At 29.1% G+C, this 20,199-nt stretch overlaps 3 protein-coding genes across 5 annotated transcripts; 1 reads left to right on the forward strand and 2 right to left on the reverse strand.

The window, feature by feature from the left end:
* The first annotated feature begins 531 nt into the window (after positions 1-531).
* On the forward strand, positions 532-1,320 carry LOC113363699 (protein dpy-30 homolog). The gene is made up of 3 exons (XM_026606181.1): positions 532-663; positions 730-806; positions 1,020-1,320. The coding sequence occupies exons 1-3, from the start codon at positions 600-602 to the stop codon at positions 1,260-1,262; spliced, it is 384 nt and encodes a 127-aa protein (XP_026461966.1). The 5' UTR covers positions 532-599; the 3' UTR covers positions 1,263-1,320.
* A 53-nt stretch (positions 1,321-1,373) lies between these two features.
* On the reverse strand, positions 1,374-9,927 carry LOC113363698 (protein argonaute-4). 3 transcript variants are annotated; one of them, XM_026606177.1, is made up of 25 exons: positions 9,754-9,927; positions 9,314-9,528; positions 8,642-9,175; positions 8,187-8,421; positions 7,689-7,751; positions 7,038-7,171; positions 6,801-6,974; positions 6,593-6,684; positions 6,425-6,521; positions 6,093-6,216; positions 5,799-5,929; positions 5,585-5,687; positions 5,200-5,342; positions 4,762-4,866; positions 4,565-4,695; positions 4,381-4,501; positions 4,138-4,308; positions 3,821-3,925; positions 3,610-3,732; positions 3,452-3,541; positions 3,251-3,379; positions 3,025-3,170; positions 2,198-2,264; positions 1,922-2,127; positions 1,374-1,536 (listed from the first exon to the last, which is right to left on the reverse strand). In XM_026606177.1, the coding sequence occupies exons 1-25, from the start codon at positions 9,767-9,769 to the stop codon at positions 1,443-1,445; spliced, it is 3,549 nt and encodes a 1,182-aa protein (XP_026461962.1). In that variant the 5' UTR covers positions 9,770-9,927; the 3' UTR covers positions 1,374-1,442. The 3 variants fall into 3 exon arrangements, with proteins under 3 accessions (XP_026461962.1, XP_026461963.1, XP_026461964.1); XM_026606179.1 differs by having other exon boundaries at positions 1,376-1,536; positions 8,642-8,839; XM_026606178.1 differs by lacking the exon at positions 7,689-7,751 and having other exon boundaries at positions 1,375-1,536.
* An 8,356-nt stretch (positions 9,928-18,283) lies between these two features.
* Positions 18,284-19,277, reverse strand: LOC113363700. The gene is made up of 2 exons (XM_026606182.1): positions 18,868-19,277; positions 18,284-18,446 (listed from the first exon to the last, which is right to left on the reverse strand). The coding sequence occupies exons 1-2, from the start codon at positions 19,216-19,218 to the stop codon at positions 18,432-18,434; spliced, it is 366 nt and encodes a 121-aa protein (XP_026461967.1). The 5' UTR covers positions 19,219-19,277; the 3' UTR covers positions 18,284-18,431.
* Positions 19,278-20,199: the final 922 nt, after the last annotated feature.

Below are 20,199 nucleotides of genomic sequence, written 5' to 3' on the forward strand. Positions count from 1 at the left end.
GAAGAGACAAGGGAGGAAGTGGGAGAAGGTAGAGGAGAAAAGGGTAGAGGAAGAAGAGACGTAGTACTTGATTCAATTAAATTTTATTTAATATGTAAATTATAGGTACATAATATCATATATATGTCAAGTAATCAAATGGAGCAGTGGTTAAAATGTCTTTATAATAATGTCCAAGTCTTTAGTTTGAACAAAAATAACGAAAAAAATCAGTTTACTTATTTACTTATTCTATTGAGAAAATATTTTTATCATTATTATAATTTTGTTTTTAAGAATTATTCAGATATTTTGACATAGGTTTTAGGAAACTCAACCAAAACTCAACCTTATAAATATTTACTGCATTTCTTTATTTATTTTATCATTGTACTCATGTACTTACCTGTGTTTTAAGTGCTTTGAAGTAAATTGCAAAATGTCAATAATTATTCAAGCTTCACTTTTTTGTTGTAACTTGTTTATAACTATTTATAACATTTCTTTAATAACCTTTTTCTTTCACAAACACATGAAAAATGTCGTAGTTCATATTTAGTCTGGCGCTGCAGTCACACGCATAGCAAAACATTACTGGCCCATGGTTAGTGCCCTTTGGTATGTTTTCTGAGCTATGGATGAAGGTTCAAATCCTAGACAACATATTCAAAATGTCTGAAAGCGGTATGTATAATATAATATATATATGATTGTTAAATATCATTTTTTATTGTGGTGTAATGCTTTTAGATCTTAAATTTACGAGTGAAGAAAGTGTAAACAAAAGCAATAAATTGACTGTTACTCCTATTCCCGAACAAGCAATTGTAAGTGGCTGTATACAAATGGTATACAATAATTAATTTTTGTTGATATCTTAAATTTTAATTGTATTAAATTAATTTATATTTTTTTTGTATTATATATTTGTATCGTTATTTTTTGCGCGGTTAGTGTTTATAACTGTTAATTTCGAAGGATGCTAAGTAGAGTGGCATCTCTATTTTTTTATTAGGTTAACTTACTAATTTCTTTTGCAGAATGTAATAGTAATGGAAAAGGAGCAAGAACTTCCTCAAAAAAAAGTGCGAATAGATTTACAGTCTTTACCCACCCGCCAATATTTAGACCAAACTGTAGCCCCTATTTTATTGCAAGGTTTAATGTTACTTGCAAGGGAGAGGCCTCCAGATCCTATAAGTTATTTGGCCGCTTATCTACTTAAAAACAAAATGACTTTTGATCAATGCTCAGGAACTCCACCAACTGGTACACAAACATGACTCCTAGATCAATGCTAGATCTCATTCCCTTAAGTTTTACTTTAATTTAAACACGAGATTTGTCACATTACTAAATATATATTTATATAAATCAAATGTATTTCATTTAAATACTTTGCACTTATGTATATTATATAGAAAAATTAGATAATATTCCTTATGACAAAAAAATAATGTAATTTATACAAAAAACATAGGCTTATTTTTCTGTACATCATCCTGTATTCTGCGGCAATCTTGTTCGCGCTGTAGGTCATTCAGTTGAATCCGCTTGCTACAAAAAATAACATATATACTATTAGTATTTGAGCGGATTTTTGAATAAATAAGGTGTAAAATGCCTAAAACCTGATCACCATTGAACTTGTTGAAAATTCTCATGTATGTTTATGCATCATGCAAATGAATTGTTCAATTTAAGAGATTGAAAATAAAAAAAACACTTAAGTATTGGTATATATTGAATATGAAAGTTAAAATATTGGACTTATTAATTTTTTATATTTTTGTTTACTAAATAATTCAAATTATTATTTTTTATGAAATTAATAAAGTTAAAAGTACACCTCATTTAGATGTTACTTGGTTTTTGACTATTATAAATTTGCTACATACCATTCTTACCTAAACAAAACTTCTTAATGAACTAAAATTCTTACCCTTCTATATAAATTCTTCCCCTATAAGCAGCAAGATGGGCATAATATGTAGGGGTGGGATAAGAAACAGCTCTAGTGCAGCGGCTGAACATGTGACACAGAAAATAAGTCAATTCCTGCAATTGATCTTCTGTCATGTCATTATCATCCCATAACACTTTATATTTTGTGGGACGTGCAACACCTTGTATGGATTGATGGGACACCTTTAAAATAGTATTTTATTAGTAATTTAATTTTTGTTTGCATTATTTTTCACTCATCTATAATTATTACCAAATAAAAGTCCCGTTCAGTTGGATGTGTGATCAATTGATCTACAACTGTTCCAGGTGGCACATTTCTGAAAAGTAATTGAATTTAGGACAAAAGCTTTTTTTTTGTATAAAGTTTTACAAAATTAGAATAGAGATTTCTTGTAATGACTATATATATATATATATATATATATATATATATATATATATATATAAAGCGAGAGGTTTTTCTTCTGGTGAAATAATATGATAAAATTGTTTCTTGGGCATCCATCCAGAAATTAAAAAAACAGTTTTATTGAAAAATGTTTTTATTTAGAGAAACATACGTTTCGGGTCTTGATTTGGCCCATCTTCAGTGCATACAAATAAGTTTTAAAAAATAACACAAAAAACACAACAAAATTGCACTAAAAAATAAATAAATAATAAAATTTAATTAAATAATAAAGACACACACGTAACACGGTCTCTAAACTAACAACATGTTCGTCTGGAAAAACCTTTTTTATAATAAAACATTATTTATTTTAATTTTACTATATTTTAAAAAAAAAAAAAAAATTCATAACTTGATGTCTTATCAATTTTTTATTTCTTATTTAATTATTTTTTAGTGCAATTTTGTTGTGTTTTTTGTGTTATTTTTTAAAACTTATTTGTATGCACTGAAGATGGGTCAAATCAAGACCCGAAACGTATGTTTCTCTAAATAAAAACATTTTCCAATAAAACTGTTTTTTTAATTTCTGGATGGATGCCCAAGAAACAATTTTATCATATATATATATATATATATATATATATATATATATATATATATTAATAATACTATTAAAAACCCACTTATTTCTGCCAACAGCATCTTGATCAAACGGAAAGAATCTGGTGTGATGTCGTTTTTGGACAACCAGCATGGTTATTGGAGGCTGATAATTATTTTCAAGAGATTGACATGCTCTTCTTATAGCAACAAACTCAGAATTCAATACCTAATATTATTAATTAAGAGTCAATAAATAGTGTTTACTAATACTTTTATATTTATACAATAATTGTTTGCTATATATGCCTGTTTAAATTGCCCTTCCGATACTCCATCGCGGAAAAAGTATATACGCTGCGGTTTTTGATGGGTTTCTTTGTAAAACTTAAGCAAATGCTCTCTCATGATGCTATGCAAATCTTCAATTATTTCAATCTGTAGGAGATATAAAAATGACTCATAAGTAACTTTTATGAAAATCAAATTCAATATATGATTTCAATATACTTTTGGCAGCTGTAATCTCCAAATCATATTGTATTTGAATGCATTGGGATCATGAGATGCAGCTACCCCCACAACACTTGGAATATCGGTCTGAAAATATAAAATTAATGATAAAACAACTTTTACTAATGCTTCAGTTTTATAAATAGATATTATACTTGATCAGGTGAAGGATGTGTAACATCTGCACCAACTATCATCACAGGATGATTGAATATAAATGGCCTTCTTGGTATTCTTGACGATAATTGATAGTTCGTACCATTCAACTTAGCATTGACCTAGAAAAAGCATATTTAATGTATTTTTAAAATAGCCAACTTTGATGTTAATTGTACAATATTAAAGAAACGAGTATACTTTTCTTACCTTCAGTAAAATGTTATGACAAGTGGAAGGGGTCAATTTATTTAAAGTGTTCCCTTTTACACATTGGGTCAGGATACCAAATTGCAACTCAGCAGTTTGCTTTACCTGCAAAATAATTTTTCATAAATGTCCTAATTTTATAGACAAAAATTGTAACTAATGAAAGCTAAACAGTGCTATATGTTAATAATTTTTTTAAAAAGTAACGATAAAGTTACATTTTATTTGAACCTTACAATTCCTTATACACAATTACTTTCTAGATATTTAAAGTATAAAAATGTGAGATTGATTTCATGAAATATATCTTATTGTACCTTACAATATGAATCGTCCTGTGAAATAATGACAAATACTAATTCTATTTTATCTTGTTTCGCTTTCTTGAAATATTCAGGTAAATCATGAACTAATCTTCTTGTATCTAAAGTTATGGGAGGTCTTGGAGGATTAATAGATATTCCTACTTGGCGAGCCAATTTAGTCATCTAAAAAAATTTTTTTTTCAAAATAAATAATATAAATATATAAATAACAGTTAAAGTAGTTTTATTGCAAACCTCAGTACAAAAATATTCTATCCTATCATTTCTTGTTCTGAAGTCTAAATTTAAAACTGTCCAATTTTGTATATTAACTGCTTTCAAAAACTTCTCGCGGTCCGATTTCCAGACACCCTCTCTAAAATTTTAGTTATTTAGGAAAATTTATTTTAAACAAAAAATAGTAAGAAAATATACAAACCTAGGAGTTACCACTTTGCCTGCAGCATACTCTAAAATTGGTGGATCCAAAACTCTGGCATCAACTCTTTCAAATTTACTATCAATTGACAAATTAAATTCCTTTACAGCTGGATGATTCTCAATCTTACTCTGAAATATATCATATATGATCTATTACTTTACCAATTAAAAAAACATAAAATGTTAATAGTTTACATTATTAAATGCATCCATAATTTTTTTCTCACGCATATCTGTTGGAGTTGCAGCACACTTAATCATATTTCTTGTTTGTAATTCAGTTAATTTTTTAAGCACTACCTGAAAAATGTGAATTAAAATAAATAAGAATACAAACATTTTATTAATAAACTAAAAGAAATGTGGTCATACCAGTGCACGGTTTAATAGTTTGCTATCGGTTTAATATTTAATATGCAAATTGAGACAAAAATTCAATTTATATATTAACTAGTGTTATAATAATTTCTATTTAGAAAGATAGATTGACTTGCATAGGAAAACTCACATGTATTTCACAATTTATGGTATTCAATGTAAGTTTAAAATTTTTTATACACATGGATAAAAAATAGATATTACATATCAAAGAATTATCTTAAGTCGAAATTAGTCAACATAATTGTAACGTACCTGGCCTTCTTGAATTGTACAAAGCTCAGGAGGGACAAATACATTTTTAGCTCGACTACCTACCCACAGGCAAGGTAATTTAGGATAACGAATTGAATATCCTTTGCTTTCTCTGTAATATCTCACAACAGTTATTTCTCTTTCTGAAATATTTATATATATATATATGTATATATATATATGTATATATATATATTTATATATATACATAGTAGAAACTATTATCCAGATTAATAATTGTCCATACCATTCGGGTAATCGAATGTATGAAGAATAATGCTGTGTATTTATTAAAAATACACAAATACATATTTAGATATCAACAAAAACATTGTTTAAGAAATTAAAACTTCCTTATGTATGTATATGTATATTTTAATCTTACTATTTTCATCTTCAAATTTCTCCTGTTCAGCTGGTAAATTACGAATATCATTTACCCTAAAACTTCGCTTTGTAGTAGGCTTGCCAGGAATTTGATATATGACCTATTAAAAATTGTAATTTTCAAGTATAAATCTATTAAACATTCTGAAAACGTCATTTTATTTATTGATATGATAAAAGTTATGTAGAGCCCTATAAAATTAAAATTGTACCTTAAGTGATTTAATAAATTTGCGAACTTCTTCTATCATACGTGGGTCCACTGGGCGTGTTAAATCAATACTTTTCTCATTCATCATGTACTCTGTAACTAGTTGTTTAGTTGGAAATCCTTTATGTGCAACTATTGAAGAAATACAAGATGTATTATTACATATTTACATATAGAACAGTTACTATACAGACACAAAATATATTCCATTAGAGAAGTTAAAATTGTAATTTGTTGTATTGGTAATAAATTTGTATAAAATAACAATAATAGTAAATTTATTGGTGATACATACCATCTACATTTAAATAAGGTTTCCATCCTAAAACACAGCTAGAAAATAACCCATACCATAGATCCATTCCATCACCAAGAGAAACAATTCGACCACTGGGTGGTGTAAAGAAGGACTTTCCCACCTATAATATAATTAATTATAGCAGCAATTGTTTATTAGGTCTCTTCTGTTTAAAATTGCAAAAATCTTAGCTATAAATTAAAATAGAATTTTTAAATAGAATAAAATAATAATTTCCTATGAAATATTAAATAAGCACCAAAAAATTAATGTAAATTGAAAAAAAATGTAGTTATTTTAAAAAAGTTTAAATAATTAATTAAATTTACCTGAACAAATTGTTTGGAGAGTGCATGCCTAAATATGATGTCAATACATTGCAGGGCTTCCTGCGGTGTCTCAATAGATGATCCATTTTCCATATATCTAACAAATAGAAAACCTTCCATTATAATTTTTTATTTTCAGATATTAAACAAGTAAATCTGAACACTTACTTTGAAAGGGAAGTCATGTCAACATAAGAAGCAAATTTAATAGTTACTTTATATTTTTTTTCCAGTTCATTATCAGGGTTTATAATAGAAACCTAAGAAATAAAGAGAAATAAAATTTAAAACATGATCATTAAAGAGCAAGTTAATAAAATTAAAGCAACTCTATGCATAAGGTAGAAAACAAAAAAAAAAATTAATTTAAATATACCTCTCCTTGAAGGACATTAACACCCACTTTAGGAAGGGGTGAAGAAGCATATACATTCTTTACTCCATCAAATGCTGGGTACCTATTAGGAAAATAAGTAGTGCAAAATTTGTTAAATGCCAGTTTAAGGAATCTTTTTGGCTTATCTGGATCAAATGTTATGTCATAATGTATCTGAAATTAAAAAAAGAAGTAAAATAATGAGCACTTTCTTGTTATATAGATATCTCAACTTACAGCCATTTTGCAAATATTTTTCAGATTCAAGGGCATAAAATTCGTTCGAACTTGAATCTTTCTTCCTAACTGACCACCACCTTCATATCTTTTCTTTCTAGTAGGAAGTTCCATTCCACAGGTTTTAGACACAACTGAATATAAAACATATTTATATATATCGTCACTACAATACATAATGGCACTTATACATATACATATATATATATATATATATATATATATATATATATATGTACTAAAAGACTAATAATGTACTAAAATTATATTATTTTATTATATTTTAGCTGAAAGATGACATATTTCATGTCAAAACTAGTACTAACAATTTATAAAATATAATTTTAGTACACTACTTTTATTTGATGTATTGGCTGATAAAATGTCATGCATATATATATATATATATATATATATATATATATATATATATATTCTATAGATTGCGCATTTTCTGGAAAGCCACAAAGCAATAAAGCTTAGCTTAGAAAGTTATTTTAGTTGTATGAGATAATATTAATTACAAATCACTTAAAATTTAAGTAACTTTTAAAACAATATGATTTAGGGCATAACTTCAAATACACAATGAATAGACAGTAAAGCAAAATGTATTAGTAATATTAAATGAAAATTAAATTGAAGACCAACCGTCCCCTTGAGAGCAAACAGATTTTTCTGAGCTACTTGAAGGTGATACTTGACCTTGATCACCTGCAGAAAATATAATTTTATGTAAAAAACAGACATGCAACAATATAACAAGTACACTAAATAATAATTACTTGCTTAAAAATATTAGTTTAAAATATTACTTAAATATATTATATTGTATTCATAATATCCCAATATAAGAAAGTTATAAACATATGCAAAAGCATAAATAACATTTCAATTAAGTGTTTCTCCTTCAAGTTCTGATGACTGTCAACAAACTCTCTCAAATTATTATTGTTATTTTAAAAGAAATGATCAATATAACAAAAAAAGTTGTTTTTTTTTTCAACAATTAGATATTGTTAAACAGATAAATAAAATAATGATGCTAGCATGCATGAAAACCCATTGAATACAAAATCCTCAAGAATTAGAAATGATTCATTTGTAAAAGTATGCAATTTTTAATAGATTAGATAATTATTTGATCACCTTTTTCTTGCACAGGTGACGTCTGTGCGGGTGGTCTAAATTGTTGACTTGTAGTCTGCATAGGTTGAGGAGTTTCTGGAGATGGCATAGTTTTTGTTTGAGTAGGAGGAACTGGTTGAGTTTTATATGCAGAGGATTGCTCTGCAGGCTTAGATGAGTCTGCAGCACCTACTTTTCCTTGGGAAACACTTTTTTGTGAAGGTGCTCCTCTACCTCTTCCCCTCGGTCTTCGGCCCTTCAAATGGTAAAATCAATTACTAAAGGTCAACATACTCAGTGTATAATTAATTTATATTAATTGATGTCACATTTTAATGTATAAAAAAAAACTGATTGTGCAATAATAACATCTGAAAAATCACTCTGGAAAAACTAATATTTAATTGTCAATTGTGTTAGTTAAATAAAAATATTAATGACATGAAATACTAATAAAACTAAATAAACAATCTTACTTGATCTCCTGTTAAAACTTCTGAAGATTGTACTAGTTGAGTTTGAAATGGGGCCCCTTGTTGTGGACCACTAGAGCTAGAAGAAGGTAGCTCAGGAGAAGAGCTACTTGTCTGCGCTTGCTGGCTTTGAGAAAATTGATGAGGTTTTCCCCAAGCTGATTTTTGAGCAGGTACAGGCTGCTGCATTGGTATTGTAGGCTGTAATTGTTGCATTGCTACATTTTGTTGAATTGGGAAATTTTGTTGGATTGAGAATTTTTGTTGAAGTTTTTGTTGTAATTTAACGTTCTGTTGCATACGGAAACTTTGATTCATTGGCACCTGTTGAGTTGGCATTGTTAGTGGTGTGGTAGGAAAATAGTGTACTGCATCATTATATAAAGGCACATGTTGTGCTGGCAAATTCTGCTGCGCGGATATATGTTGCACAAAAGGTACACCTTGGCTGATAGGCATCTCGTTATGTGCATGGTGAATGATGTCTTGGTGTATGGTCATATTTTGTTGCAATGATATTCCAGCATGAAAAGGAATCTAATATTCCCATTAAAAAAATAACCAAATAAAGATGTCAAATAACGATTAAAAACTAACTAAATAAAAATTTTAGTGGTAGATCTAGCTGCAAATGCGGTTAATTATTTATTATTAGGGTTCATACAATATACATACTTGCGGCGCTGCAACTTTGGAAGCGCTTGTTGCCACAGAACTTGCAAGAGACTGAGTTGGTGCTGCAGGTGTAGTTTGAGATACAGGTGTACGTGTTTGGCCTGCACTAGGTTTATTATCACGGGAAGCATTAGTGGAAGGATTCGTTTGACTCGAACTAGGCTTGGAACTGCCTGCAGCTTCTGTTGAAGGGGCATTGTTCTTCTGTCCTTTACCTAAAAGATATAAAAATGATCACTAATTTTGTAAATCTGCTGGAAGAAAATAATAGAATATCCAATGAATTTATTAAGAACAGATATTTTTAATCTTAAACGAGTTTAATTAAATTTGGGACACTGCGCAGTTTATAATAATTAACTTGGATATGCCTGAACATTTGTAAATGTGCTCTTATTGAATGAAATGATATATACATAGTACAATAATCAAAAACTTACCTTTCTTTTTTCCCATTATTCAATATTTTTTATCACTTATTTTATACTTGCTCGTCAGTGCTTGTCAGGTTTGTCTGATGTGATATTTAGCTCTTATAATAAAAACTTGTTATATTAAGCACAAATTGTCAAATAAAATATTTATCAAAAATAATGTAAGATTATTTATTAAAGTCAAAGTTGGAATGTCTATATTTCTTAACTTGACTTGACGTTTAATATGAAGAGATTTGCTTGAAGTTGGCAATGCTCGAGCAGTGGTGTAGCTTGAGATTGCTAGAATGTAAATATCAAATTGGTTTTGACATATTATCAATTAGGTTAAAATATATATTCATTCTATTAACCAATATTTGATTATCATTACAGTAACTAAAGACATAGACATTAATTAACAAATTCAATCGAGCAAGTTTACTAATAAAAACATTAATCATCAAATTAAATAAAATAATTTTACTAATAAAACAAAATCAAGTACGACAGATATAAAAAATAAACTACGGCCCTTTCAGTTGCGTAATTTGGAGAAAAACGGGAAAACCCCCAAATGTTTTTCAATTTGAAATAATATAGAATGCTTATTTATCTATGGCGAAGGCATGAATAAATTGAAATTAGTTGATTCACGATAAATTTCGCTTCTTCAATTTTTACTAAAATAGAAAAAATAAATATACCATATTCAATATCTCTTACCTTTTTATCTTCGTTTAAATTAATTCTAATTAATTAATTAGAATTTAAAGAATTTAACCGGCTATTAAAATATATTTTGGAGTTTCTAAAATATAAATATTGCTATAATTAAAATACAATCGAATGTCGCGCCAGTATAAATTTTGTTTTAGTATTACCAGGTATAATGATATTATGCATTTAGAGAGTTTTGTTAAAAAAAATGAACTGTAGAATATCCACAAATATCAAAGGTGACTTATGTTATTATTTTTCTGCCAATTTTATTAAATACAAAATATTTATTTAATTTTGGGATATTTATAATTTTTGTTTTATTTACCTATATAGTAATTTATTTGAATGCCACCATACAATTTTTTGCTACAAACTGCAGCTAATCAACTTACATGACCAAAATATTCGTTTTAAAAATGTTCATTTCAAAATAATTCTTGATATAATCGTGGTTAGTGACAAGTTTCTTATATTTGTTAATTGGAAAATACATAATTTATAAATTCAATTCAATGTACATTTGAAATAATTGGCAACCCATTCGTCGAAATAAAAGAATTAAATGAAATTCATTCTTTATCAATTGTTATCAACGAGCAAATCATCTAGAGCAAAAAACTTAAAACACTGAAAATATTTTTAAAACTAATGAGGTATGTGGCTACGTGCCTTAAGACAAATTGCTGGTACTTCCCGTACCGTAACGAAATGTTCGAGAAATATTGAATGTTTTCAAATAGATTATTATGAATATTGTAACATTGTCTAATATTTACAAGAATTATATAAACTGAATTGCAAAATTGAAATTATTTGTTTAAAGTATATTAGAACTTAAGTCAGAATTAAAAATAAAATCTGAATTGTTTTCAAACTACAAAAAAAAATTAAAAAAAAAAAAAAATTGAAAAAAAAATTTTGATTTTTTTCCCAAAATCAATTTGTTTTGTTAAAACAAGCAGAATTTTTTTTGAATCATTTAAATCGGACACTTAGTTCTCTCAAAAACTGCCATTTTTTGCACATTTAGCTCTGTATCTTCAAAATGGCTGGGCCTGCCTTTGCCAAAAACTAATAACCACTTCTCCCAATCATTACTAATTGCATGTTTTTTAGATCATTCAAATCGGATGCTCCGTTCTCTCAAAAACTCGATTTCTATTTTCTGCACTCTCTGCTCTTTATCTCCGTAACTGCTGGGCCTGCCTTTGCCAAAAACTAATCAGCACACCACCCTATCAATAGGACTCGAATGTTTTTTGAACCATTCAAATCGGTTGATCCGTGCGCCCGAAAACGTGGACGAAAAATTGTATCCATACATACACACACACACACACATCCATTTCTTCTGAGGTATGCCAAAATATTCAGAAACCTTCAAAACGTCGAGAAATGCAAAAATTTTCAATTTCGATTATTGGACGATTACAATAACTTACCCTACGGGAAGTTAAAAATATCCTAAAACTTTAATAAGGCAAAAATATACATGGTTAAAAATTTATCTAGTGGTGCATGACATCGTGCTTTGAGGCGAATTAATTGCCGTACCGTACCGAAAATTAAAATTAAAAAAAAAAAGATTCTAATTTTTTATAAAACTTTGGAAAATTTAAATTTTTGAACTGGTTTTTCAAAGCAATCGATTTATCGGATAAACATTGGTACGGAACCCATAGACATGTAAACAAAATTTGTTTTTATTAACTTCCGAAGGAGAAGTTTGTTTTCATCAAAAATTCCAATTTGCTAATTTTATGTTTTTCCGACGTTTCGAGCCATTCTGAATTTAATGATACTAAATTTGGAAAATGTATGTGTGTGTGTGAACAGACATTGAACCTTAAGAAGACGTTTTCTCCAAAAAACGGCTAAACCGATTTCAAAAATTTAGAAGCCAATCGATGCCTCTCGATGAGGACTATTGTGTCTCAGTTTGGTGCGACGATTGGCCAAGCTATTTCTAATGTTGCTAATTGTTTTGCTAATGTTTTTCGTAATTTAAACTGTTTTATTAAAATTTTGAGTACGGTCTATAGGGATGTAAATACTATTTTACGTTGTCCGTGGGCAGCATGCGCAAAGGTTTCGCGATGGATCAACAGGTTTCGACATACAGGATCTTCCGCTTTTTTCCGGTCAGTTCTCACTCGAACGCGATCTTGGCGATCTCGCGGAAAAGTGAATATTGTGTACTACTACTTTTGTAAAAAAATATTATTAAAATAAAGAATAGTCAAAAGTTATTTAAAAACTAATAAGTGCTGATGTTTTCCTGCATTTGTGCTAAAATATAAGGTAAGCTATCTTCTTTTGTACTAAGTTTTTTTTGTTACAATTTGGTTAATTTTTATTACAATACACATCACTTTTATTATGACTACTATTATGTAAAATAGGAAACTTTATTTTGAGAATGTATTTTTAAAATTATAGTTAATTTTATAAACAAAATCAAACTAGTGGGGTGTATGGCATCGTGCCTTAAGGCAAATTGCTGGAACTTCCCGTACCGTAACCAAATGATCGAGGAATATTAAATATTTCAAAATAGATTATTATAAATATTGTAACATTGTCAAATATTTATAAGAATTATATAAACTAAATTAGAAAGTTGAAATTATTTGTTTGAAGTATATTAGAACAGAATTAAAATAAAAATCTGAATTATTTTCGATATACAAAAAAAAAATTTTTGAAAAAAATTTTAAAGCAAAAAATTTTTTTTTCCCAAAATCAATTATTTTGTTAAAACAAGCAAAAAGTTTTTGGAATCATTCAAATCGGACGCTTAGTTCTCTCAAAAACTGCCATTTGTTACACATTTAGGGCTGTATCTCCGAAACCGCTGGACCTGCCTTTGCCAACAACTAATCACCCCTTCTCCCGTCATTACGAATTGAATGTTTTTGGGATCATTCAAATCGGATGCTCCGATCTCTCAAAAATTTGATTTCTATTTTCAGCACTCTTTGCACCGTATCTCCTAATCGGCTGGATCTGTCTTTGCCAAAAATTAATCAGCACATCTCCCTATCAATAGGAATCGAATGTTTTTTGAACCATTCAAATCGGTTGATCCGTGCGTCCGAAAACGTGGACGAAAAATATATATATTCTTTTTATACATCCTTTTATACATTTTTATTAACTTATTAATTAAAATAAATTTTAACTATGCAATTCAATTTAATAATTCTTAGAATTATGAGACAAGATTCTTCATTCTATAAACTGCCCTTCGAAAAGAACCATTAGGTTTTGTACTTTTGTACTTTTTATGTAAATGTATATAAATATCATAGCCCAAACTATATGCTTTTATATTTTATCTATAAAATACGAATAATGAAAGATACAGTATTTTTTTTTTTTTTATTTATTTTACATGGCTGTGGATCTTGCGATCATTACGCCAGTTATAATTTTAAATTATTGAGTATTTATACAGTAATTTTACTATTATCTATAAAACTATATACAATTTTATATAAATCTACATTATTACTAGATATTAATACTTGTGTGTTTACTGGAAATATAATATTTTTTTTTGCAGTTTCTGATACATATTTCTTCTTGGATTCTCATACATTCTGCATTCCCAGAACATATGATCTATTGTCTCCGGTTCGTCACCACATTGGCATATATAATCTTGGATTATTCCCAACCTCCAGAGATGAATCTTGCACATTGTATGCCCCAGCCTTAATCTTGTAATTGTTGATACGAATTTCCTACTGCTTGTATCACTTTTGAACCAGGTTGTTTGAGATACCTTTTCTTTTGACAGGGCATAAATTATACCCTTGCTTTTTGTTGACGTTGAGAAGTCTTTTTGCCACACATCTATGCTCCGCTCTTTGATTAAATTTTTCAGCTCCAACGCAGGTATTTTTTCACATTGTACTCCAATTTGACCAGCTTCTTTTGCAAGAGTATCAGCAATCTCATTTCCTGTGATACCTGAATGTCCCCTGATCCACGTCAATATTAAAGAATTTATGCCATTATTTATTGCATTCATTTTATTTATAATTTCTATTATCATGTTATTTGATCTTCTATTTGGGTTCGCTATAGCTGATATACATGCTTTGCTGTCACTAAATATAATTGTTTTCGTGATGTTTTTCTCCCACGCATAATTTACAGCACAGTATATAGCCACCATTTCTGCTGTGTAATTAGACGCATAATTTGGTAGCTTAATTCTCTTACTAAAATTGTGATATGGCACAAATATAGCGCAACCACAACTGTACCCTGCTTTAGATCCGTCTGTGTAAATGTGTACATATCCTGGCCATCTTCTAGCCACATTATTTTGAAATTCTTTATTTTTTGCGGTATCATTCAAATGTGTCAAGTGAGTTAAATCCATATCCATTACTATGCAATATTTTGTTGATGTGTATTCATTCGTAAGATGATAAATTGGCAACTTTTTATTCATTATTACATCCTCTTCGTATGGTTTCAGCTCATAAAAGCTATTTATCAAGGGTGGGATTGGTCTATTTCTCCAATATATATTGGTAAAATGTAGCCTCGCTAATACTTCTAATTGTTTCGGTATATCATCACATGCTCCATTATATTTTTTTATTAAGAATCTATTTGATAGGATCTGCTTTCTAATGCTTAGTGGAGGTTCACCTGCTTCAGCTATTAATGCATTCGTTGGAGTTGATCGAAATGCCCCCAAACATGTTCTTATCGCCGAGTATTGAATCCTGTCCAACTTTTTTTGGATATTCGTTGAGAGTGCTCCATATATAAAGTAACCATAATCTATTTGTGATCTTATTAAGCTTCTATATATATTGAGACAAGTTTCTGGGTGAGCCCCCCATTTCATGCTTGTTATTTTTCTGAGAACATTTAATCCTTTTTCACATTTGCTTAATATATCATCTACATGCTTTTTAAAATTCATTTTCTTATCCAAATTGATGCCCAGAACTTTAATATTTTCTTTTATTTGTATCTCCTGACATCCTATCCTTATTTGTCTCCTAGTATGTTCTTTTCTGTGTCTGGTAAAGATAGCTGCAGAAAACTTATCCTGTGATAAATTCAGGTTATTGTCCAATAACCATCTTCTGCTCTCCTCGATAGCATTGCTCATCGATGAAATACATCTATCCATAGTTGGACAAGATACATACAGATAAATGTCGTCTGCATATTGCAATTTTTTAACATTCGGTTCTGTTACTACTTTAAAATCTGCCATGTATATATTAAACAAGATGGGGCTCAATATTGAACCCTGAGTGAGACCTTTGTTCATAACTCTAGGGCCAATTAGACCTGAGTCGGTTCGAATATATAATTGTCTAAAAGATAGTAAATTAATTATCACATTAATTAATTTGTGTGGTAAATTTAAATGTTTTAATTTTTTCTCCAGTATATTGTGATCTACATTGTCATACGCCTTTTCTATGTCCATCGAGATTACCAACATATATTGATTATACGAATTGGATATATGTATATCATTTGTTAATTTGCTCAGTAAGTCCAACGTACTTTTCCCTCTCCGGAAACCAAACATAGAATTATTTAAAACTTCTTTATTTTCAATATATCTATCTATTCTCTCTTTTACAATTCTTTCAAAAGTTTTAGCGATGCATGATATTAAGGAAATGGGTCGATATGAGTCTATTTCCAAGGGTCTTCTGTGTGGCTTCATACATGGAACTATTATAATTTTCCTCCACTCTTCGGGAATCCAATTATTTGCTATGATTTGGTTGAATACAGTTAGTAATTCAATTTTCATTTCCGTAGGCCAATTTTTTATCATCGTATACGGTATATTGTCATATCCAGGAGCCGTATTTTTCCTCTTTTTTAATGCATCCTCTAATTCCTCTAATTTGAAATTCCTTGTCAGTGCGCTTTCTTCACAATATACTCCTATATTTTCTTTACGATTGTCCGAAACAAAGTCTGGTGCATAATTTTGTAATAGTAATTGCCCAAATTCTTTTTTAATTTTTTGTGTTGTGTTTATAATGTTATTTTTATTTTTAAAAAGTCTAATTTTGTTCCAAATTACTGCGGGACTCATGTCCTGATTGATGGAATTAATGAAATTCAGCCAACTTTCTTTTTTCTTGTTTTTCAAAAACTTTTTAGTGCGTGCATTGATTTTTTGGTATTGTATGAAGTTTTCGTAATTACAATGCTGACGCATCTTTTTATATGTTGTTCTTCGATCTGAAATGGCTTTTTCGCAATCTTGATCCCACCATATCGCTGGCTTAAAAATCGGTCTCTTAATTTCTTTATATTGTTTTATATTTTTCTCTGCAGATTTTTCGGTAATCTGTATGATACGTTTATATCTCGCTGTTATATCGTCTGAGATTTGTCCTGTTTGGATATATTGCATAATATCTCGGGAGTATCCCTGCCAGTTAGCAAATTTTATATTCCACTTTTTTGTAGGGCGCGTTCTTATGACCGAAGGCACCTTTATCTCCAAAGTTATTGTTATAGGCAAATGATCCGATCCCAATACCTCTTGGCATACATCCCATTTAATAGTATCTATAAAATTTCCTGAGCACAGTGTTAGATCTATGTTCGTAGCACTCCTGTATTTCTTTGCTACTGTAGTTGAACGTCCGTCATTAAGAATTAGTATTGCGTTGTCCTCTATGATTTCATATAACATATTACCTTCCCTGCTATTGTATTTGCTTCCCCATGCCATATGATGACAATTAAAATCGCCAGTAATTAAAAAGCTCATGTTGATTGTTGAGATAGTGTCCTTGATATCTGAAAAATCTAATTCTGTTCTAGTAGAGCAATATACTGAGAGAATGCAAAATGGAGTATCTGTTTTAATTATGGCGGCGCATATTTGTATATTCTCATTATTGTTGACTGAAGGAAATTCCTCACAATTTATGTCATTTCTAACAATGATTGCTGCTCCTCCATATCCATCTTCCCTGTCTTTGCGAAACATTCGATATCCTCTGAAAGAGTATTGATATTCCGGTTTAAACCATGTTTCAGTGAAAGCCGCGATTGAAATTTCATTTTCATAAAGGAAATGTTCAATACTGGCCTTATTAGCTGTAACAGATCTGCAATTAATTTGTAGTATTTTTATTTTTCCAGTCATTTATTTGTCATATATTATTTTTGTCATCTATCCATATCTTTAATTAACTCTTTCAGAATTTTTAATGTGTAATCTTTTTTCTTTGATATGTTAATAATTAATTCTTCGATTAATTTATCGAATGGAATTTCACCTTTCTCACTATTGATATGTGAGGAAGATTTTGGTTTTGTGTTAATATTGTATTTAAATTTGTACCTGTTTCGCTCCTGTGTACTGGACATATTATCGATTGTTTTGTTGTTGTCACCATAATTTGTTACGTTTATGGAATTGCTATTCCTATATGTCTGTTTAGATATTGTTGTTGAAGGCTTCGTGGTTACAAGCTGTTGATTTATTTCTGCATGTTTTTCCTGCTGCGTATTGGGCAATTCAGGAAATTTCACTTTGTTTCTGATTTCTATGTCCGGATTTATGACGTTGGCATATGTTCTATTGTTTATAAATGCCCTGGCTTCTCTGAAACTTATGTTATTTTCGTTCATTATATTTTTAATTTTCATATGAAACAAATATTTTTCACACTTTTTATCTATGGCTTGATGCTCCCCATTGCATAACGCACAAATCGGATTCTTATCTTTATTTACACAATCCTTGAAACTGTGTTCTTGTGCACAATAGCTGCACCTCGCTTTACTTTTACACTGGCTAGTCACGTGGCCCATTCCTTGGCATTTAAAACATTGTGTCACTTTGTTGTAAATTTCGACCCTGCATTTGACAGCGTATATCGAAACACGGTCAGGTAAACGTTGACCTCTGAACGTTATTACGCATACCCTTGTTGGTACTAATGCATTGTCTTGTTTTTTTTTTATTCTTCTAATATCTAAAACAGGAATTTCTGATTTTATATTTTCCATAATATCTGATTCAGTCATATCGGTGTCGACATCATATATAACGCCCTTCCTAATCAACATAGAAATAGGTATATATGCTTTTAATTTCTTTTCCATAAATAATTTCTCATTAATTATTTTATTTGCAGCGTCATATGTATTAAACGTAATTTTAATTCTGTTAATGCCTATGGATTTTATTTCTATAATATCGTTTTTATATTGAGGTAAACTGCTAAATAATATTCTGCCTACTGTCATTTGATGTACTGTATTTTTATCTACTGATTCAACATATATGGTAAATGGACCCATATCATTCTCGGAATACTTCATTGATTTGTAATTATCGCCTTTTATACTTGAGTTCATATCCTGATTTTTATCATTATTTTCATTTTTACTTACATTTTGATCATTATTATTTTCGCCTTCTTCCATTTCTTCTGCCCAATTTTGTGTATTATTTTTTTTATTACCTTCACTATCATTAACTGTTTTATTGTTTGATTGTTGTTTTATTGCATTTTTTAACATTTCATGATTTATTTTTTTAATTGCCTTACTTTTACTATTTATTTCTTTTTTATTCACTTTAGTTAAATCACTTTCCATTTTATTAATTTTGCTAATAGCATTTTTTAACGTTTCCGATGTTAATAATCTACTCGTATCACCTGCTACACTTATACCGATTTTATACACACTGTCTATGTCGTCCGACTGGGCATCGGCTTCGCCGTATGGCCCTGATTCCATTATGTAATTTTAGACGAATTAAATTTGTTTTCGATTATTCCACGATCTGTACGCTTCGAGAGCTCAATACCGAATGAAGATACAGTATTTATAATAATATATTTGAAATCATTTAATATTTTTCGAATATTTTATTATAATACGAGAAGTCCAGCAATTTGCCTTAAGCCAGATCACTAGTTTTTTTTAGGTATGCCGAGCAAAAGTAAATGAGGTGCAGATACATGGTTTAGAGCAAATACGAAAAGATCAAAGTTTAGTAGAGCAAATAAGTTTTATTCAAAAAATTACGTCTTATGCAATCTGAGAATTTAATATCAATTACAATGTTGATTGCAGTTTTCTGGGAGCGACGTTCGTATTGATAGTAAATTAGTTTAATTTGATGTTCTAAAATAATTTCTTAATTACGAAGTACTATCTTAAGTGAATAGTATCGACATTAATTCTGCTTGTTGTTTTCATGATCCTTCATTTCATGACTAATGAAACGTATACTGCGTCATACAAAATCAAATTAATATAGGTTTAAGTTCTGGATTATATAAAACCATTTATATTTACTAAGGGTTACAGTTGAACAATCTCATGCAATAAACTTATACGTATTTATTTGGACATATCTATCTTATATTGTAAGGATTTTATTAAATATTGAGAAAATTCAATAGTTAAAATTTTAATATTCTTTTGCATTACAAAATTTAAAAAAGTTTTAACAATCATTTTAAATTTTAAAGTCTGAACATTAAAGTCTTGATTTCTGGTATAGTACATAATTTGTAGAGTAAGAAACGTAAAAATCACTTTATCCATGTTTAATAAAGAAACACAAATTACAGTAAGTAAAACAAACCTAAAATCTGTCTTTATTAAGACGTAAAACTCTATATTAAGTAGCATTTTATTTCACGTTCACAACATTAAAATTATTGGGAATCATTTGATACCAAAATTGGAAAAAATATGTATGTTTATATA

This window comes from Ctenocephalides felis, unplaced genomic scaffold, assembly GCF_003426905.1.
Source record: "Ctenocephalides felis isolate EL2017-DRISC unplaced genomic scaffold, ASM342690v1 CF-g0.4_SCAFFOLD_00845, whole genome shotgun sequence".
Lineage (NCBI taxonomy): Eukaryota > Metazoa > Arthropoda > Insecta > Siphonaptera > Pulicidae > Ctenocephalides > Ctenocephalides felis.

Coding starts and splice junctions, on each gene's coding strand:
- LOC113363698 (XM_026606177.1), bottom strand. Junction 5,343..5,584: donor GAAATTTGAAGATGAAAATA/GTAAGATTAAAA, acceptor TAAATATTTCAG/AAAGAGAAATAACTGTTGTG. Junction 2,128..2,197: donor CTGAACGGGACTTTTATTTG/GTAATAATTATA, acceptor ACTATTTTAAAG/GTGTCCCATCAATCCATACA.
- LOC113363700 (XM_026606182.1), bottom strand. CDS start 19,218: ATGGAATCAGGGCCATACGGCGAAGCCGATGCCCAGTCGGACGACATA.
- LOC113363699 (XM_026606181.1), top strand. CDS start 600: ATGTTTTCTGAGCTATGGATGAAGGTTCAAATCCTAGACAACATATTC. Junction 664..729: donor ATTCAAAATGTCTGAAAGCG/GTATGTATAATA, acceptor TAATGCTTTTAG/ATCTTAAATTTACGAGTGAA. Junction 807..1,019: donor CTATTCCCGAACAAGCAATT/GTAAGTGGCTGT, acceptor TTTCTTTTGCAG/AATGTAATAGTAATGGAAAA.